A 21,246-nucleotide genomic window follows, 5' to 3' on the forward strand; every position below is an offset into this window, starting at 1 on the left:
GCACCCCTCCAGCAGCAGCTCACATTGAAACACAATACCAAGCACTGCGGTGGCTCCACAGCCCAGCTCGGAGAGCAGCGCCGTGACCCACCCTGGCCATGCCGAGCCCCGCACAAAGCCCAGTCCTTGGAGCATCACTGGCGCTTCTGCCCACTTCCAAGGCCGTTACATCTCCCTTTGAAACCATCTTAAAATTTTCCTAGTCCTATAACATTTGTAAATGAGCATTTTCTGCATGCACATACTTTGCCAACGGCCAAACATCAAAGGCAAACCACCCAACACACCTCAGACCAAACCCAAGTCCAGGAGGTGACGCTGCTCCTCTGACAGCTGCTGGCCCAGATGTTAAAATAAAGGCTTCACCTGTCACTTTGACAAAGTGTTCCCTTCTTGCTTCAATAACCATGAAGGATTTGGGTTGCCTTTTTTTTTTTTTTTAATAATTTCTCTTTAATTCCCTCCTCCCCCACATTCATCTTTTCATACATCAAATATAATTATTCTTCATAAAACATCCCAGGTCTAATCTCAGGAGGAAGAGGGAGGGGTGAACACGTCAACCCTACTGTAAAGAGCAGTTTGCTGGATTGATAGATTGATACCAGTTTGGCCGAGGCAGGGGAGCATCCCATTCTCCAGCCGTGGCAGGGAGGCATTGGGAACAGGACTGGACCTCATGGGACGGCACAAGGCTGGGAGAGAAAGGCAAAGAGCAGACAAACCTCCTCCTCCAAACCACGCACCAAAGTCCTACAGGACCCTACCTTGGATTGTGTCACTTGAACTTGCTCTTTCGATAAAGCAGAGTAACAGTGTCCCGCTGTTTGGAAATAAACACCACAAAACCCAGACTTCTACTCACTACCTTAAAACCAGGTATTCTGAACACTCATATACCCTCCTTAGATATAGATAAAATAATTTTATTGCTAGAAAATGACACTTCATTCACAGACGACTCAACATAAATCCGTATTTTGCAGCTAATGAAACTCAAGTAACAAAACCAACACTGTCAATAGAAACACTGCTTTGCTTAAGTGGAGAAAGCTCCCTTGGGGAACAGAAATTATGGTGTAGACTCTAAACAGAAATTGCTCGTTGTTTCACACAACTTCACAGATCCTTTGCAGGTATTAGATGAAGAATAAGAAGCCACTTCAAAAGCCAGCTTCTTAGTTTCATTATTTTTCCTTATTTCCTTCAATGAAAGGCTTGACTTAAACCAACTTCATGACACATTTTCAGAGTTTCCCAGCTGGCAAGGACCCGCTCTGATCATGATACAAAACAAACTAAAAACTGCAACGTGTGTGCAACCCCGCAGCCCGGTACAGCGCTGGTGCTCTTGGCAGGCTCCTTGCTCTCAGGCGGTAGGAGGCGAGCTGCCCTTTCCGAGTGACAGCCCCTGCGAAGGGAGAAGCTGTCCTCTCCAAAGACTTGATTCAGTTCCCTTGTTCAGGTTATGCAACACCTTACTAAGTGAGCAAGCCCTGAATAAAGATATCAAAGCAATTTTCACACTTGGAAATTACTTGTCACAGGGATCCAATCAGAAAAAAATCCCTGCCGCTGAGCATCTATTCACCATATTCAGTAACACACATCTTTATGCATAAAACCCTATGAAGGATAGAAGATCCAAAACACAGCAAAAGGAAGTCTCAAATGCCAACACACCCCAAATTTCACAGCTTTCCATACCCTGGAAAGCTCAGCCTGGAGGCAGAGGCTCTGTAAGAGAGGGCTGGAGATCACCTGTGCCTCTCCCAAATCCAGCACTGCTGAGCCTCCAGGCTCCCAGGACCTCTGCAGATGAGCTGTAGCACCCATCATGCTCCAGGAGAACATCATCAGGGAAAGACTCAGTGCCCTTGAAAGGACGGCAGATTAATCAATTCTTCTGGCAACCAGGACCATCCCCTTAAATAAAGGGCTCATCACTTCATTCGGGATCATCTATCACTACACAACCAGCCCTGAACAAGCACCAGAGGGATGACATCCTCCTGAAAGTCACATTGCCAACACCTGAAAGCATTCTGCTGGGCAGATTCGCACAGCAGAGGAGGTTTTTTCCCCTTCAAAGATTAACTCAGCACAGAGCACAAAACTTTTCAGCTTCCTTTCTTCAGGCTAATAGTCATTAAAGCAAAAATCCTGAATAGGTTATGCTGCGTAGGTACCTACTAAAAACATACATTGTTCAAGCACTTGCTATTAATACACCGGTTTAAAGCAAGTTGAGGCTTTGTCTTCACTGCTAAAAAAGGTGCATATTACCATAAGATAATTAACACATTAGCTACTCTCCTGTAAAACCAGAGCAAAGCTCAGAACTTTCATTTTTGCTGGAGAAGTGGCAGCACTCAACCCCAGCATCCACCTGCAGATCGGCACCGAAGCCCTCGGTCTTCGCCCAGTATTTTACAGCACGACAGCTGTCCCCATGTCACCCCCAGGACACAAGAGGAAACCAACCCCATCACCACCACCCTCTTTTTAAAGCAGCACGCGAAGACTCTTCACCTGCTCCAGCTCAATATTGAAGTTCTAACGCCAAGGAAACTAGGATGAAAGGGTTGGGGTTTGGGTTTTTGTTTTGTTTTAACATAAAAAAAGCTTTTTACGCACCCCCACAAACCTGGTACTATCTTCTCATGCAAAAGCCATTCCTGCTCGTTGTGAGAGAATCGGGTCACAAAACCAATTCCGGAGCGCACACAGCTAAATGAGGAGGGGCTGGTCCTACCCCTCGCCTTGACACCAGGATCCCAAGTCAGTCCCCTTCAACAAAGGCCGAAGAGCTAGGCAAACTAATTCTCTTGGTTTTAATATACTTGTCCGAGAAACAAAATTGTCTCTATCAAGTGTTGTTATTATGAGGTGCTGAGTCTGAAAGCCATAAAAAAATCTCTTATTTTTCTACAGCCTTGGAAATAAGATGAAAAAATTGTCATAAATAATAATTACAAAAAATTGAAAGTTGGACTTTTGGTTCGGACCAGGTTTTTTTCAAAAGACAGAAATCAGTCAGCACAACTGTCCTCATGTCATACAAAATCGGTTTGTACTGACCAGCTTTGAAATTCTGCCTCAAAATAAAAAGACAATCCTGGAGTGAGACAAGCACATCAGTACTAATTCCCAAGCCAGAATTTTAAACCAGAAAAGCTGCTCAGCCTGTGAGCTGTCCTACTGATGTACGAACCACAGAAATAAGCGATCCAGACTGGAATCAAGGAGAAAAGAAATCATATTTCATTATCTTACCTTCCTAAACCAGCGTCCTAAGCCACATTCCCCTCCACAATCATTCTTCCTGTACTTGCCACCTATTGCTTGTAATCTACTTTATTGCTTCACACTTCAGTAGAAATTAATCAGTTTAGTTAAAAATCTCTAAAAATAAGACGAAGTACAGCAACAGCTTTGTTCTGAGCCTTAAAAATGTTTTTCTTAAGTAAATCCAGAACCATGACTGCTCCTTATTAATTTTCCATGGACTCATTTTTAATACACTTACTCTTGTAAATCAGCACCAACAATATTCCAGTGATTATTTGTTTTCAATATTTCTAAGGCAGTTTTAAGGAATTATCATGTAAAATTTATACAGAGGAAAAAAAGTCTAATGCAACATAACTTAAAATAGAAGAACAGCATTAAAATGGATCATATCAAATCATTGGCAAAAAAACACTTCAAAGCTTGCTGTTAAACAGAGCGCACAGCCTGACGGTATTTCATTTCCTGAGGAAATACAGTATGTTTAACACCAAACAGCCAGAAAAAGCATCAGCACGAGCCTGGGTAGGACTCCCACCAAGCCCTGCGCCAAGGAGTTGTTACAAGCAAAGATGGGCTCGAATCTAAGGAGAAAGTGAACTCGGGGGCAGTGACTAAAAGCGCTTTCACCGGGATAAAAGCCTTCAGCAACGCTCCAAGTTTGTTCCCAGGTCCCGCTGACTTTGAAAGGACCTGAACAAGAAGCTTGGCAGGGTATGCTCTTGTGAAGGCTCCCAATCATAGGCGAGATCAGGACCTTTCCCACACTGCCATCTTGCAATTAAGAAGCAGCAGCCCTGCGGGTCGGAGCAGCAGCTGCCACCGCAGCAGGGACCTGCCACGCCGGCACTGAGTGACAAGCACTTCGTCCAGCTCCGGCTGCTGCTCTTCAGCACCAAGCGAGGACGAGCACGGGAGCTCGGTCAGCAACCAACCTGCTCGGGCCCTCGGCTCCATCCCATCTGCAAAACTGCCCCTTCGCCAGAGAGGTGCAAAATCCAGGAGGATCACTGACTTGCTTCGATCTGACCATAAAAATTATTCGTATTGAAGCTGAGTAGGCACCTCCACTTTCGTCTGGGCCAGCACGTAGCGTGCAAGGTGCAGGACGGGTAAACATACTTGTGTCTGGTCAGGCGCGGAGAAGAGAAGAGGCAATCAGATCCAGTCCTGTGATGGGGAAAAGCTGAAATCACCCTCTGGGACTTCCCACAGCCTCCTTTCATTTCATGTTCCCCAGAAGGGGCGCACAGCTACAGCTCCATGCACTTATGTCCCTCTAGCTCCGTGACCTGGTGCCTCAGGCTTGGCTGCTTGGCCAGAGATGAGGGCAGCCTGTGGTACCTGGTGTGGCGGTCCCGGCGAGGCCCCACCTCAAACATCTCACTTAGTAACACACACCTGTAACCCCGGCCGTGCAAGGAAGTCAAGAGAAGGACAACATTAAAAAACAAACTACAGACAAGCAGGGGAGCCCCAAAGAGGAGGGCACCACGAAGAAAGTCTGTTTTGAACAGTAATGTGCAAAATATCTTAACGCACAGACTGGGGAACTTGAAAAAAGAAGAAAAAACTTGAATGGCATTCATTTGCGGGGGGGAGGGAGGGGGAAGGATAAGAGCAGTTTAAAAACAGGCTCCAACTTTAGCCAAATGCTTCTGGCTAAAGAATGAACTGAACGTTCACCAAAATCTCTCCAGATCCAATGGAGGAACCCAATCTCCCCCACATCAGCTGCCAGGTGTTCAGTATTTTTAAGCCATCCCAGTAGTTATTTATAGATACAGCCAGAGACTTGGATGCCTCCTTACGGACCTCTGTAGCTGGAAATCTCAGTCAGGAAAACAACATCCCACCGAAATTTTGCAGGGCTCTAAGAGAGTATTTCCTCAAAGTCAGTGCTTTTTGCTCAGCAATGGGGGATCCAGGAAGGAAGAATAAACTGCATTTTAAATAATCCTGTAATAACGATGGTTTAAGCGAGCAATTGCAGGATAATGAAAAATGAAGAGGCATCATGTCTGTAAGGTAAAAAGAGAGTCCACGATTTGACAAAACGTCAGCACTTTCATGGGTATGACTCGCGGGCGGCAGCAGCCAGCCATGCAGTCGCGACGGACGCGTGACTCGCGGCACGGCACGGCACGCAGGCTCGGCCGAAGCCTGGGAAGGGGCTACTGTGTTTAAGAGAATAAACTGACGCTCGTTATCTCAGGAAACAACAAACCAGCAACGCAACTTCAAGAGTCGAATGATTTTGAAAGCAGAGATTAATCCGCCATAAAAACATAATTACCTTGTTAAAAATCACTTTTGTAGTCTGCGAAGCAAAGGATTTATAATATTTTTTTCATCTGGGCTTTGTCCAAATCACCTAAAAATAGAACTGAAAGCCCCACCATGATCTGCTGAAAATCCTGCCCATTTCATTTAACAAAGAACAACATAAACAAGGAGTCTAAAGTAAATTTCTTTCTTATTGATTAAACAATCCTTACAAGGCTACTGCTCGCATAAAGCCCTAACTCAGGAGTTAGGCTCTAGAGTAACAAACATTATGAGAAGGTAAATAGGCTTTAAACATTTTAACTGCCCATCCTATTAAACAGTTGAGCTCCAGCTTGAGCTGGGGACCGCGAGCGCTCCTGCACAGTGCTAGGGCAGAGTGAGACATGCCAGGAGGTGAAGCATCGAGAAGGGACATTCCCCATCCGAGCACGCACAGGAATGATGCTCCACACAGGCAGGCTTGTGAAAGCAGCGCCTGAACAGCACCTGGGTGATGCTCGAGATCAATCCTGCTGCAAAACAGCTGTTTGGCAGTGGCTGCTGTTAAGCCGCCTCCAAACGCTTCTCACTAGCACCTACCCGAGTGTTCAGGTGCAGCACTAGGACCCTTTTAGCAGCTCCTGCAGGCTTCGTACCCGGCTCTTTGTTCTGAGCAGTTAGCATCTGGGCTGTAGCCTCAAGGAGCTGGACTCCTTTCAGTTCCCAGCAGTTTACAGGATTACCCCCTACAGATGTACTCTAGGAAAATCTGTAGAGTACCACCACTTCAAAGGAGGGAGCAGTACTCGAACTCCTTAACCCCTATCCCATCACTTCCATCTGCTGAGAAAGTTTACCCCCACTGGCTCCGCGGGTCCCACAGCCCGTGTGGGTCAGCATCACAGAAGAGCGTCTGGAGAGACTGCAGACTGGCAGCTCACAAGGCAAGCATTGCTTCTGCTTGCAAAGGACCTGCCGCTACGTTTCTGCACAGCACTCCACTCATCTTGCAGCCATGCAAAGGTGCACCCAGCAATCCACTGCAGGCAGCCATCACCCCTGCCTCAATATGATGAAAACTACTACAAGCTATCTAAATGTTCCACGACAACTGGGTGACCATCAGACTGCACCTGACCTGGACCCCTTATACCTACTAGGGGGGCACATCCCCGTGTACAGGAGCTCCAAGGAGGTCAGGCACCGGCATTAGCAAAGCTCACCTCAGCCCCGCTCCTGTGCTTGATGTGCTCTCAAGTGCAGAGACACAATGAACATGAAGTAACTGAGCATCTCTGAAAGCTACCAGAGAAGATTCTCTTGAAGCATCGTGCAAAACATAAGAGCTCTCATTTGCCACCAGGCAGCATCCAGCCATCCCCACCTCGCTCAAAGCGTGGTATTCTTCCCTCAGACTTGCAAGTCAGTTCCCCACAGACAACTGCGACAGAAACAATGCTTGAAAACTGAGTATTTAGAGCAGAATCAGAGGGATTTGCTCAATGCAAGATAGGCTGGGTAAAGAAGAAAAGAGAATGAATCTCTCAAAACAGACTGCAGAAGTAATCCAAAGTCATGGCAAAGACCAGGGCTAGCGTCAGGGTCTAAGCCAGGTCCCGTTCCTGCAGAGCAGGCAGCTTCGCAGACCTGCCTGAATGCAAAGCTCAGACGGGAGACTCCCCATGTCCCTACTGATGAGCTCCATCCCTTCACCTCGTTTCACTGAGGCACAGGTTTATCTGTCAAATTACCCACCTTCCACAACTGTAACTTACCTACCTCTGGACAAAAACAGCAACTGCCAGCACAGCCAGAGCCGCGGGCAGGAACACTGCCTAGCAAATGCTGGACGAAGAAGACAGCTATCAGTATGCAGTCTCTACCTTCTGCAGGGGAGTGAGTCCAGTCTGCAACAATAATAAAATCCTGCACCTTTCAAAGGCATTCATGAGCCCAATATATGGATTTTTAAAAATTATGTTGCTTCTTAAATAAAAAAAAAAAAAAATCACAACAAAGGGTTTAACAAAGTCCTAAGTGTCTCTGGATGCACAGGGCAACTTCTGCTCGCGCTTGGGCCTGCCCTTGGGGGTACGGGCTTGACATTACCCGAAACCCTGACATCTCAAGTTAAAGCTTTCTTTTAGCGACGCAGTCTCTACAAAAAACCTTCAGATCTTCTTACTTTCACAGAAAGCTGGACTCTTCAGCAGAGCTCTGCTGGGTGATAAGGCTCCTCAAGGTTGTTAAGCAAATTTCAACCCACAAAGACACAATGAAATAAAGGCAATGAAGCAGAGACACGTTTTTGCAGGTCTGTAAACAGTCGCTTTAGTGCTATGGATCATCAACTCTCCAGTTCCAGGGCTCATCACCACCTATACTCTCAATGCTCCTCTGTTTTTAGAGCTAAGCAGTTAGAAGAGATCATTTACAGTGCATCTAATATCAGTCCCTCTACCCAACAGATTTATGAGCAGCCAAGCGCTCTTCTGGGATAACAAGAAAGGGAGATCCCCAAATAAGTCAGCACAGTAATTGCTCCCAACTACTGCACTTAGAAACGGCTGAACAAATTTGAGAGAAGCCGATCTTACCCATCAAAAAGGTGTTAATTGTGTAAAAAACAAAAAATAAAATCACTATTGATTTGCCAGTTTGCTTTGACCTTTTGTCACTGTTACTAATTACCAGCTTTCTGTATTCAAGTATGTGCAAGACAATGAACTCCACAGATTTATACGAAAGATGGTCCAGCAATTTAGCAGCTTCAGAGGAGACTCTGAATACATGTGTTGTAGTTCCTGCGTTTCTTACATTGGCAAATCTAACAGCAGTTTCATCCAAGGAGAAAATACAAGACTTGGCTCTCAAGCGCGCAACTTGCGAGTCAGGAAGGCTCCAGATGGGTAACTGCAGCAGCTACAGAAATGATGGATGGGGCACGTGGTTTGGGAGGTCACAGCCTACCCCACCCCCAATGATCACAACCATCACCTACACCCACCACCGAGCGTCCAAAGTTACAGTTACCCAACTTCAACACCAGTTCCCTTTGGTTTTTTTTCTAGGGGAAAGCAATATGAAGGAACGGGGCCAAGGCACAAACATCTACATGCGACAAGGAAAAGCAGCACTTCTTTACACAGGCTGGTTTATTACTAAAAGTCAATCTGACAACGGAAGTTTCGGGTCATATTCTGCTCTCGCTAGCACTCAGGTAACCCCAGGAAGCTGAAATGGGAGCTGAGGAAGATCACTGACAAGCAGAGCACTGAAGACACAACTGTTCCTTGAGCTGTACTAGCACCTACCTGCTGCAGGACCCTGCCCAAAAGGAGAACCGGAGGAAGAGACCAAGCCCTCCTCAGCTGCTTCAGCCCCAAACCAACTACATTCATTCAAATCACCTTCAGCAGCAGTTTGAGCCACGCACACCGATCTCACCCTGAAGCAGAGGAGAGCCTTCCCAGAGCCCACCCACCGGACGACAGGCAGCACCGAACAGCCCCAAGGCACCAAGTCCGTGTGTCGCTTCAGCTACTTCTGTAAGCCTGGCCCCAGCAGCCCGGCCTCTCTCACCTGAACGTACCTGCACGGCACTCCATCGCAGCTAACCCCTTACTTCTCACCCCTCCAAAGCAATAAGTCTTCCTGATCTTATTTGCCTCGCACAAGCCCATGAGTATGTTCCCTCTGCTTCGGAGGGGCACCAGCACACCCGTTACCACATTCCCATAAAACCCATTTTCTCGTTTGCAGTGTTTTCACCTCAATTATACACTCACTGTCTGAGATGAGAAAATAGATCACTTACAGATGCTTTGTCAACTCATCTATCCTGATACGTCAAACGAACAGATTCAATGAACCCAATAAACGCTTCTTATCTGAACCATCATGCTAGAGCTAATGATAATCGGTCAGTGAGTAGAAAAACCCAACAGCTAATGCATTTAGCAGAATGGAATATTATGCAATGCTCTGCAAAATCCCAATCTATGGCATTTGGCCCAGTTACTTCAACTTTATAGGCTTAAAGAAAAACATGTTTTAAAAATGAAGTGCAGATACAAGTTTCCTTTGCCTAGTTGCCACAAGCAGAATTTTAGGCTCACTCTTTCCTTTTTAAGAGTTCACATTAAAAAAAAACCAACAACCAAACAACAAAACATATGCTCTGCCTTCTCAGGGTGCTTTACATGAAGACTCCTGTTCTATTTCACAACTAAAGAATGAGAAAATGAGAAGACATCCCCAAGACCATGGAGCCTGTTGGGGCAGCTGGGAGTTCTGGCTCCCAAAGCCAAGCCCCAGGGAACAGTGCAGCCCTTTGCTAGGGATTGGGTTAATAAATAACAGAAGGGCTGGAAGGGGGAATAGAGACTGGTTTAAACCAAGTTCTCTAAAAGCCAAGTCTGGCATCTCTCATGCAGTCTCTAAGGAAGAGCTCAAGGCAAAAAAAGATCATGTTTAATAAAGGGTAAGAATAGTGAACGCGTCTTAAATGTTAAGTAGCTGAAAAGCTAGGCAAGCTAAATAAAGTGTGCTAGTTAAGGAGTGAAAGAGAAGGGTGAATTTGGAAGCGGCTGAGGAGCACTCTCTGTTTCTCCCATTTACACTGCAGAGGTCAGAGCCCATTTCCAGAAGACATGGGAAGGGGGAGGAGTGCCTTCTACCAAACAAGTGTGACAGCTGGGCAGCCTCCCTGCAGCTCTAACTGCTCCCCTGGCAAGAACAAGCAGCAAATACCCCACAGGCCTGGCTACCCCAAAACACCAGGCAGTAATGAGAAGGGGATGGATGTGGGATAATGGACAAAGCATTGGCCAAGGGCTAAGACAACACGGATTTTACCTCTGCCTCAGGCTTGCTGCGTGGCCAGAGACACCTTGCCTGCCTCCCAGCCTCCCTATCCTGTCTTCGTAAGACACACAGTAACAACCAGCAGCTTGGAATAACACCAATTTGATTGTGAAGTGTGTTTATGAACATTTTTTCCCCCCTTTTCTTGCCTGCAAGCAAACCAAGAGGTACTGGAACAGGCAGAAGAAATAAGATTTCACTCCTGCTGCAGCCAAGCATCCCGCTGAAGCCTCATTTGGATTGCTGCTTGCTGTAAGCTAAACTGAAAGGAGATGATGTGTTTCAGAAACAATAACTTAATATTAAACATCGTACCTTTGTAACACGCATCATATTGTGTTTCAAAAGGCTTACGCCAGAAGTCTCATTAACAAAACGATTAAAACAAGCACACAGCTGGTGGAGAGCATTTACTATGCAGAAGAGTCAAATTCTTCTAAATTTATAGTGGCAAAATTGATTACTGATTCTAACATCTGTTGCAAATTTTACATTTAAATTCTCCTTAAAAAGTCACTTAGCTCAGAAACATGAGACTAGGCTCTACAAACCAGCTCCCCTCCCCCAGTAACCACATAAATAATCATGCAAATCAAAAATGCTCTTTTCATGAAAGCAATTGTTACTGTCATATATTATATAATAAGCACTAAAACGTGCTTAAGATGTAACTCAATGTATTTACACTAACTTTGTAATCACATAGAAGCCAAGGATAACTTTGAAAAAAGGATCACATCAAAAAAAAAAAAACAAAAAGATGACTAAAGTGAACAGCACCAGATGCAAGCCTGAAAATGTTTAAATATGCAAGCTGGTGTCTTCATCACCCAGAAATGGAAAAGGAACTACCTGTAAGCAGCATGCAAATGCAGAACTGGAAGATGGTAGTAGGACACTGTTATACTTTATGCCTTTCTCTGGACAAACCATCTCTAGCACCTTCCAGTAAGGAGTACGAACCCATACACTGTCAAATATGTGATATCCTAGGACAAGCAGAGCTAAGAATTTTCCTTTGTGGTCCTTTTTTTAATAGGAAAAAAAAAAACACCAAACAAAAAAAACCACCAGACATTTGCTATACCTCACCCACAGAGGCATGACCCTCTTTCTCCATGAAATCTTAAAGGGAATAAAGTAGAGGAAAAAAAAAAAAAGTGAGGGCGAGGTTTTACCCAAGATCTAAAGCAAGAGTTGCATACAATGCCTGAAGACACAAGCCTAACCGCACTCTGTGAAGTGTCAATAAGCTGTTTCTTTTGCTTTTAGTGACCCTCCTGGAAGGACAGGAAGGATCAGGTTCTGCTTCATCATCAGTTCCTGCAATGCCGTAACATCTATTAACCTGAAGGGTTTTTCCCCTGTATGACTCCAGTCTGTTTAGGAGAGCACTGGCACCTGTCCCCTGAAAGTTAAAGCAGTTCAGCAATGCCTACTTGGTGTCTGGCAGCACAGCAAGTACTGCAAGGTACAGTGTATCAAGCAGGTTGGACAGTATTTATCACGATTAAGTAAAAAAGATACAGACAGAAGAGGTGACACTGCACCAAGGTTGGAAAAGCGCTCCTCAGAGCATGTGCGTGACACCAGGAACCTCTATTCCCCAGCGCTCATCAAGCCCATGAATGTCCATGGAGCAGCCGCCACTTGCTTCCAGACTTGTCTTACCCTCTAAGCAGGTGGATAAAACATGATGAGATGTTATAATGTGGTGTTGAACCGCAAATGGGGTTTGCTCTTCTGCTATGTCCATCACCATCTTTCCTCCAGTTATCTTCAAAGTGCCTGGGTAGAAATCTGTAAGGGCTTTTGCCGTACTAGATCACTGCATCTCCACTTCATTTATCAGCAACTCGGTGGGGGACTCCCATTTGTCTCAGTCAACATCCCTATCGCTTGGGAAAACACGTGGTGATTTATGAACGACAACAACAGTTTTCAAAATTTCTCAACATAGAGAACCTGGTCTAGTAACGCTAGGGGAAAGGGAGCACAAAGTCAAAACGCAAATGGATCACGAGTCTGCCTGCTGGTGGATGAGAGCTCAAAGAACACCGGTTCCTTATTTCCTTCCCCAGACAGCGCATGTTTGGTTCATGGTATTACTGGTGGTGTGGGGAGGGGGGGAGGCGGAAGCATAGAAGTTCAAGGGAAGAAAAAATCTACCTCTTCCTTCCTGAGCTTCTGGGCCTTCATTATTAATTTGTACCTTATTTCTTATTTGGATATAGCATTGTGAAGAAGCCATGGCTGGAAAAAATGTCTTTCAACCACTGGAGCAGAGATTTCTCATTCTTACAATGAGAATAAGGATTCACATCCTCAGTGATTCCTCCAAGCGCTTGTCTATCAAGTCAAGTCACCTCAATCATTCTGATGAACTCAAGGCTGTCAGAGAACAAGTCTACAAGACTTCTCAAAGGTGACGTTTGGAAAGGGCACGTTCTAAATTGCACATGTTAACGTCTTTCTTTTTCCTCTCAATTTAATTTGGAGAGCGGAAGACACATGACAAGAAACAAACGGAGCCTTCTGGGAGTCTACTTGCTGTTTAACATAAGCTCCTCTCTCAAGAAACATTTCTCAGCATAGAAAATTCAACATGAAGATCATCTCAATGAGAATCACTCTAGAAAGGACAAAACTTGCTCCAAATAGCAGCAGGCTGGGGAGGGGATTTCTTGCTGCTTGTTGCAGAAAGAAAATTCACAAGAGATTGTTTTTCTTTTATTCCTGAACTTCCTTTGAAAACTTTGTAGCAACTAGTCACCAATGTGCTGTAGGACGCTGTCAAATCGTACGGGGAACAAGTCACTGTTAAATTCACTCCTCACTACAGGCTCAGGAACTTTGTGCAAAACTTCAGTTAAAATCATTATCAGTATAACTACCTCCCACTAGGGTAACTAATTTGAAATGCACCTCTCTGCTCAGGCCCATTTCTGTTTTTAACAAGAATCAGCCTGCTTTTTGGTGGCAAGAAAGAGAACATCCTCGCTCCTTGCTCATCTAGAACCGTGTCCCCTCCTCCTCCTTTCTCCCCTTGTCTATCTGGACTATCAACACTTTGCAGCAGGACCCGTCTCTAGCTCCCCATCCCTGCAGCACCGAGCCCAGCGCCCAGAACAGCCAGCGGGCACACAAGCAAGCTGGGTAACAGTGCAGGAACGGCACCTGCCAAACAACACAGCAGCAAGCACAGCGAGGTACAGCTTGTGTTTTTTAAAAAAACTCCTTTCACCCATTTGTGTTTATTTTTTAAACGTGCAGAGATCAAACCTATCCGTGATTCTTATTAGCAGTGACTCCTATCGGCTGCAACACCAGCTTGTCTCAGGAGAATTGAATAAGCCTGGACGGTTTGTCAGGCAGTGTGAAAACACGGGACTTGTATTTTGTTTCCAGATACATTACCATCAGTTTCCCGACGCAACGCGTCAGCGCTTCCCCACCTATTCCGAAACAGGAGCTGCATTTCTCAAGAATCAGCCCATGCAGTAGCTTTCACCACCTTTCATTCATCGCAGTCCTACAGACCCATGCGTAACCTCACTCATGAGCACCAAGCAACGCGCTCAGAAGGAAAACAGAAAGGTGCTTCTGTCCAGACGAAGCAGTTCAAGGTAGTTTTTGGGTACCACAACCATGTATAACATTAACAAAGAGCAGCTTCCCCAAGACTTCTTGCTGTCCCCCAGTGTGATGATGGAATATGCAGCTGAGCAGGGGCTGGCAGGACTGTGCATCACCAACTGGAGCAACTATTAACTGGCTCTTGCGTTCTCAGTGTTTCAAGGACCCTTCAAAGCACAGTTGGCTTTGAGGAGAAAATGCACCTGCTAGTTGAGCTTCTTTTTCCCTCTCCTCTTCACCTTGACCAGAGTATTTTTAGCTGTATGGACAGACTTGCCAATACTTTCACCTTCAATTCTCTGCAAGGAAATTTCTGACAACACACAGCAATGAATGAACCATACCTATCCAGAGTCAAGAGAGGCGGAAGGAAAGAAACAATGGGCAAAAGCAAGTCTCCAAAAGCCTTTTTCAATATTTTTGCCTTTAATATTTTAGCCGTCCTTCTTTCCACAGCCTCCTCTACTCACACAGAGAACTCAGTAAGTTTGTACCTGATTTCAGTAAGCTCAGAGTTTGGCCTGAGATTTTGCTTAACAAGATCAGCCGCACACTTGCATGCAAACATCTTGATCAAGCTCCTCACATGCTTTTGGGGAAGAAAGCGTCACTCAGTTACACTGAGTCTCCCACATCGACTAACGTTAAGTACGTTTGGCAGAAAATGGTCCAACATTGTCATCTCAGAAAGCAGAAAAACTCATTATTCAAATGAAACAGTCTCTCTTGTCTCTTCATCTCAGCAGGTAACATGTCAACTTCTGCCAAATCGGTAAACAGAAGTGCTTGCTCCCCTCAGAGCACAGGATCAGTAAGTAAGAGAGAGAAGACATGCTCATGAAGCACTATTCTTATTAATTCATGCGATGCAATGCTTCATTAATTACTATGAAAACTGTTACACAGTAGGCTATGTTCTAAGCCGACAGCAGCAGCATCCCATGGGCCTTCAGGTCACTGTTCAGCTGTCTTAAATGGACACAAACTACTACAAACCACTGACAGTGTAAAGGGTCACCCTTGCTATTATCTTCAGATCAACTGTTCTGGCTAAATCTTCCAGAAATAAGCAGATTTCTATGTAACAGGAGGGCGACTAGAACTACATTTCTCAAACTCCAGAACGCACATTTTAATGTCCTTTATGTGCTGCAATTTCAAGCCAACCTTGGAGAACCAACGCTAAGCGCCACATGAGGATTTATGACTCTCCCCAGGCTTCCCTGAACTTCCAGTTTTCCTTCAGCATCCTGTTTTCTGTGTAAACACTTCATCAGGAAATCTTCTATTATTTTATAATCTTTCCATCTCTTAGCATCTTATATTCACAGCAGAGTTTAATGTCCAATTTGACACACATTCTTCTCTTTTTGTCATTTAATTTCTCCCCACACGGAAAACCGATCAAAGTTGCTGGACTTTATACGCCTTGATGTACAAGTCATATAAATAGTCATATAAATATGCTCCCAACACATCCAGAAACCACTCCACGGTCCATCTTAAGCCTCTCAAGGCTTCTACTTTTGTCCTGAGTAGGTAAGGTGCAGAAGGAAGAAAAAAAAAATTTAAAAATACACTCTTAACTGGGTACCTTTTCAGACAAGGCCTTTAAACTGTCTAGAAACCTTTGCCAGAAATCCTTGAAGAGGGGTCGATCGATTCTCTTCAGGCTCTCTTTGGTGCTGGCATCCACGCTGACATACAGCTGCGTTACTGGCTCAAGGTTCCTTGGAAATAAAAAGAAGGGAATTGTTGTTTACAGGCATTACTGCTATCTGAATTTGTGCTTTTCTACCAAAGCACACATAAAATACAGTATCTCTGAACAAGCTGCTCTGCTGGTCCAGTAGCAGCAGGAACTATACAGTATTTACCGGAAAAACTATCCAAGTGCAGTAGTTCGTCTCTGTCAAGTGACCATCATCTTAATAACAAGATGTTACAACCTACTTTCAACAATACACCCCAAAGATAAGAATGTCACATACAGAGGCCCTGGCTGACATTTTAATTATCTTTTCCTCACTGAACTGGAACATACTTCACTCCAGCGCAGCCATAACACATTCAGAAAGGCTTCCCAAAGCAGTGTGCCAGGGGTTCACGCGAGGCACTGAAAGGCTCTGCTTCTCGCCACAGCTCCCATGGTTAAAAACCATAAAGCTCAGCCCCTTCCCCAAGTTCTATCTGCCCTGGCCCACAGAAACATAATCACATTCAATAGAAATACAGCCATAATTCAGCCAGTTTCTACTGCTGAACTTACCTGACCAGCAGCTGGCATCATCAGTCAAATAATTTTTTGAAGGGAAACCAAAGCTGTTTAGAAAATAAAACCAAGCACAATCCCACAACACGTTCTCCTTCCTCTTCCAAGGCTCTTATTTCATATAAATCCTGCAGTATAGTCTTTCTGGTCACATCATGTCGGGGAGCACAGCATCTGTGAGCCCAACACCGATAACTTCTAAAAAGATTAAACCTCCTCTGCTGTGGAAAGAGCCTGGGTCAAGTCTAATCCCTTCCACAAACCCCAAGGGTGTAAAGGGGAAGCAGCAATGCTGCGGTCCGTTAGCAAAGGGATAATGAAGGGCATTAAGAGGAACAACCTCAAAGGAGCTCCCTTGTCACCACAGACAAAACTGATAAAGCCAGCGCGTGTGACACCCCCCCGGCCCCTTCCACCCTGGTGTCCGAGTCGGAACGTCAGCACCCTAACTGCACCGCGTAACTCTTCGGCTCTTCGCAGTTTTAGGACAAGATTCTGCATGCGCTTTTTTGTGAAGTCTGTTAACGAGCAGGCTACAGCCCAGCTTGATCTTGTTCTTCATAGAAGATGAGAAGAAATTAGAAACTATTACGCAGCTGCCAAACAGTGCCACCTAAAAATACACCAAGCCCCTGCCCTCCCCAGAGGTGACACAGTGACAAGAACCATCCAGAAGAATCCACTTAACACGGACACTCAAACAACCCATCTAAACATATTTTCTCTGTATGTATTTAGACAGAAGAATGAAACAGCCCAGAGCACATTTAACATTTTAGGTTAAAAGAAAAAAAAAAAACCCAAACAAAAACACCACCACCAAAACCAAAACCAAGCCTGTTTACAAAAACAGACAAAAAAAAGTCTGGAGTGGCCGCTCAAAGCCACGATCTCCAAAAATGACCAAATCTTCTAGTCATAAGTGGATTGAAGTATTCAGTTTCAAAGAACATAGCCAAAATACTCTTTTCTTTACTTAATGTTGCATTTGCCTAATTAAAAGGGGCCCCACTGAAGATGGAGTGAGTGTTTTTCAAAACATGAGCTGAAAAAAAAAAAAAAAAAAAATCATCTCTTCTCTGAGGAACTCAGCCCTCAGGACAGGCAAGAGCCAGACTCACTGTTATACTGGAGAAAATCAAGAATTCACAGAGATCCCAGAGAGGGATTTCTGCCCCACATTGCTCCAAAACAGAGTGATCCAGTCTGCCAGGGCTCTGCCATGGCCGGGACTGGAGCCAGGACGACCTTGTGCACGTGCTGCCAGAGGTGAACAAGGAGAAAGGGCGGTCACAGGTCCAGCCAGCAGCAGGGAGATGCCGAGCACAACCTGATGTTCCAGGAACACAGCTACATCTCATAATTAACAGGAAATTTAGTTGTACGGTACTAGGACGGATTTTTCCAATGCTCCTCCGTAATTTTTGGTTGTAGTTTCCAAGCCAGCTTAGACAGCTCAGATGGCGTCCAGGAGATCAAATTCACAGCGTTTACCACATCTGAACTTGGGCAGAAATCACGAGCACAATGCAAGAGCCGTAAATTGACTTCAGGCCAGCAGCCATGAGGAGGTTTCACAAGCCAGGCGGGACACAGCCTGGTCAGTAATACAAAGAACGGAAACACCAATATAATAAAAATGAGCATTTGCTTATGAGCAATAATAAGCACCTGCTCGTTATTGTTATTGATGCTCATAAAGACAAACACGTACACAAGGATTCTTGTTAACATCCACTAATCAGAAACAAGAGGAGGAAGAGGAGAAGAGCCAGGTAACTGTTCAACACGAGCTCATGTGCCATAAAACCTCCTTCACTTTATGAAAACGTGTGTGCCTGGAGGCAGATGAAGCTGCAGTCAATATGAGAGGAGGAAGAGGAGAGAAGGGACGAAGGCACAGGGAGCACCATGCTGGAGACCCAGTCAGGGGGTCTGCAGAGCCAGCGGACCCCTTTTCTAAACCCAGCGAACACCCCGGGCCACGCTCGCTGTTTGCACGCTGGATGCCAGAGGTCGTGCTGCCTGTTTTAGGACTAACTTTTAGACTATAGCTCCTCTCTACTGACAATGGAAAAGGGAGCTTGGTGCTTAGTTCGAGTCCCACATTAAGGAAATCATTTGCGTTGATGAGCCAAAGATCAGTTGCAATTTTTAAGACAGCAAGACTAGCATTTCATCGCTTTCTTTTTTGTTTCTTTTTAAAAACATTCAGCAGATCCTAAGAAACGCAGCTTCAAAATATAGCGTGTGCTCTCTTTTTAAAACACTATTTTTAGGAAAGAGCAATTTCTGTCTATCAGGCACATAATACATGACTTAAAGTAACTTGATTACACAATTATTCAATCATTTGGAATGCCTTTGTAGTGTATAATTACTCACTCAAAAATTGCATGCCCTCCCCCCTCACTGCCGTATTCAGACCACCAGAAGGAAGTGAAAAGGAAGCTCTACCGGCAAGGGCTAACGGAGAGGCATCGAGCTGAAGTGACAAGCTGAGCGACATATCAGAACGACCCTGCGCACAGCTCCGCTAACGCATTCACGTAACTCCAGGGTTGGACTCTGTCAGCATTATTAGCCGACGAGATCCCAGCCATCTTGCAGCTCGCACCGCATGCAGCATTTCCTGGCTGCATTGCTTCAGATTTCCTTAAAAGCAGCCTGGATACTCAAGAACACCAGAAACAGGGGTTCTTTGCATTTGTAAAGACTCTTTCATCAGAGTTCATTAGAACATCATGAACGTTCAGCTCAAGTCCCTCTGAAAGCGAGGTTAAAAACTGCTGATCCCACTTCTGCAGAAGAGTGTGCGCTTTTCACCCGTCCTTATCCTGCACTCTGGGTCCTACTGGAGGTGCTGGGCTGTACAGGTCTTTGGTTTGAGCCGTTACGGCTGGTCTTACGGAGTTAGAGCAAAGATTAGACTGCAAGAGAAGCAGACAAACCAGAACGGCAATTTATACATTCAGTCTCCTGCTCTAACAGTAGGAAACACTCACACCAGCTATCCGTGCCCCCAAGCACAAAACTCAGCTCATTTGCTGCTCTCCTTCCCTTGCGCCTCCAGGAGGTACTAGATTACATTCTCTTTGCTTTCAGAAATAACCACACTTTAAGAGATACAGAAAAGAAAAATCAAACTGGGGGACGGAAAGAGATGAGAAAAAGCACAGGAAGATTACAGTTAAAATCAAGGAGATGCTGAATAGGCTTTTTCATTGTCAGTGCTCACGCAGAGCCGACTCTGATTAGCGATAAAATGGAATTAAAACACAGGTCAGCGCCCAAATGTTTTAGTATGGGGATATTTTGTCCAGCTCTTACCTAATCTCATCTGGGAACTGTGCATTTGTAACCAGGAAACTAGAGATGCTGTGCTGGTGCAGGAGCTTCACGAAGCGGTTGATCTCCGGGTACATGATGGGCTCTCCCACCAGCGAGAGTGCGCAGTGCTTTGCTGTCATTGCTTCCTCAAAGCGATCTGCTTTTACTCCTGACACACCTGCAAAAAGAGGGAAAACAGGCTTAAGTCAACTAAGACCCCCTCCCAAACCATACACCCATATTGAAAATACGCTCTGGCACACAGAAGACTGAGCAAAACCAGCTGGAGCCCTCCTGTACCAGAGGGGCCACGAGGCCACAGCCAGTGCCCACTGAGCCGGCTCTGCAGGAATCCACAAGACAGCGTATGCCCAGACACGTGGAGCCTGGGGCTTCATGTGCCCTGGTAACTACCTGCAAGTGATTTTTTAGTAACATTTCAGTCAAGCTTTCCATTGCCAAGACCTCAAAGATGCTGCCTGCATGTTGAGATAGGAAGGTAAGAGCCAGTTTAATGCCACTTCAAGCCGGTGTCTTAAAAAAAGACAACCAGGTTATGCCTGTCTCTGCCGCTGACCCCCGCGCTGCCCCAGCCCCATGAAGACCAGCCCCCCAGAGGAGCCAGGCACGCTTGGCCAAGCAGGCCACAACCAACCAGGTGTGAAGCCATACTGGCAACCACAGGAAACGCAACTCCAAAGGGGATGTGTTCAAAAGGAAGACCCAGCGCACGACACCAGCCTGAACAGTGAGAGACATTTCACAACAAAGAGGAAAACGCAAGGAGCTCAACTGTAACGTCCACACGAAAACGCTACCTGCAGGTTTAACCAATCTGAGTCACATTTATTATACCCACGGGAGGGCAGGGGAGAGGCGAATACTCCTCCAGCCCATCTGTATCCAACCCAGTGCTCAGGACCCCGTGTGAAATCATCTGACTACAAACAAGCTTTTGTTCCCAATATGTCATTTTACATTTCCTTGACATGCCTTGATGTGCTCGAATAATATCTGTTTTGGATTGGGGGTTGGTTTGTTTTTAAAATGAAAAAAAAAGCCACACCAAACAAAAAAAACCCAAACCAAACTACACAAACCCAAAGACTTAAGTTTGAGGTCCTCAGCTCACCTCTCATTGCCTCGATGCTGGAGCTCAAGCAGTACAGAAAGTTTCATGCTATGTTGCAAAGTCAAGATAGGAAGAGGTTTGTGGATATTACCTCAGCATCACGTAGAAAAGCTGGTTTGCGATCAGAGCCAGGCTTAGTGCGTTTTAAACCAGCCAGGCTCAGTCCTGAGTAGAGTGACGGGACTAATGGTTATTTGCAGAAACTTGACAGTACTGAGAACTTCATTTGAGAAGAAAGAAGGATCTCAACCACACGCTGAGATTAAAGGACTAACTTTCGTATTCCTAAAGCTAATGTAAGTCATTTTGGGAATTAATTTCTCTCCCTCAGCATCTTGCAGTTGGGACTACAATAATTACCACGCCAGCTTTATAAGCAGACAGAAGAAAATTCCAATAACATGTAAAGTTTGAGAGTAACTTTCCCCAACAGTTTACAGCAAACCTGGCA

General features: G+C 45.3%; 1 protein-coding gene across 4 annotated transcripts in view; it reads right to left on the minus strand.

The window, feature by feature from the left end:
- LOC142066269 (S-adenosyl-L-methionine-dependent tRNA 4-demethylwyosine synthase TYW1-like) overlaps positions 1-21,246 on the minus strand; it is a 108,670-nt gene that overhangs the window by 36,163 nt on the left and 51,261 nt on the right. For all 4 annotated transcript variants that reach the window (XM_075113541.1, XM_075113543.1, XM_075113544.1 and 1 more), the window contains exons 12-13: positions 19,664-19,841; positions 15,656-15,791 (exon numbers count right to left, since the gene is read on the minus strand). In XM_075113541.1, the coding sequence (XP_074969642.1) occupies positions 15,656-15,791; positions 19,664-19,841 (314 nt within the window). The remainder of the gene's footprint in view (positions 1-15,655; positions 15,792-19,663; positions 19,842-21,246) is intronic.

This window comes from Phalacrocorax aristotelis, chromosome 18 (genome assembly GCF_949628215.1).
Source record: "Phalacrocorax aristotelis chromosome 18, bGulAri2.1, whole genome shotgun sequence".
NCBI classification, from domain to species: Eukaryota; Metazoa; Chordata; class Aves; order Suliformes; family Phalacrocoracidae; genus Phalacrocorax; species Phalacrocorax aristotelis.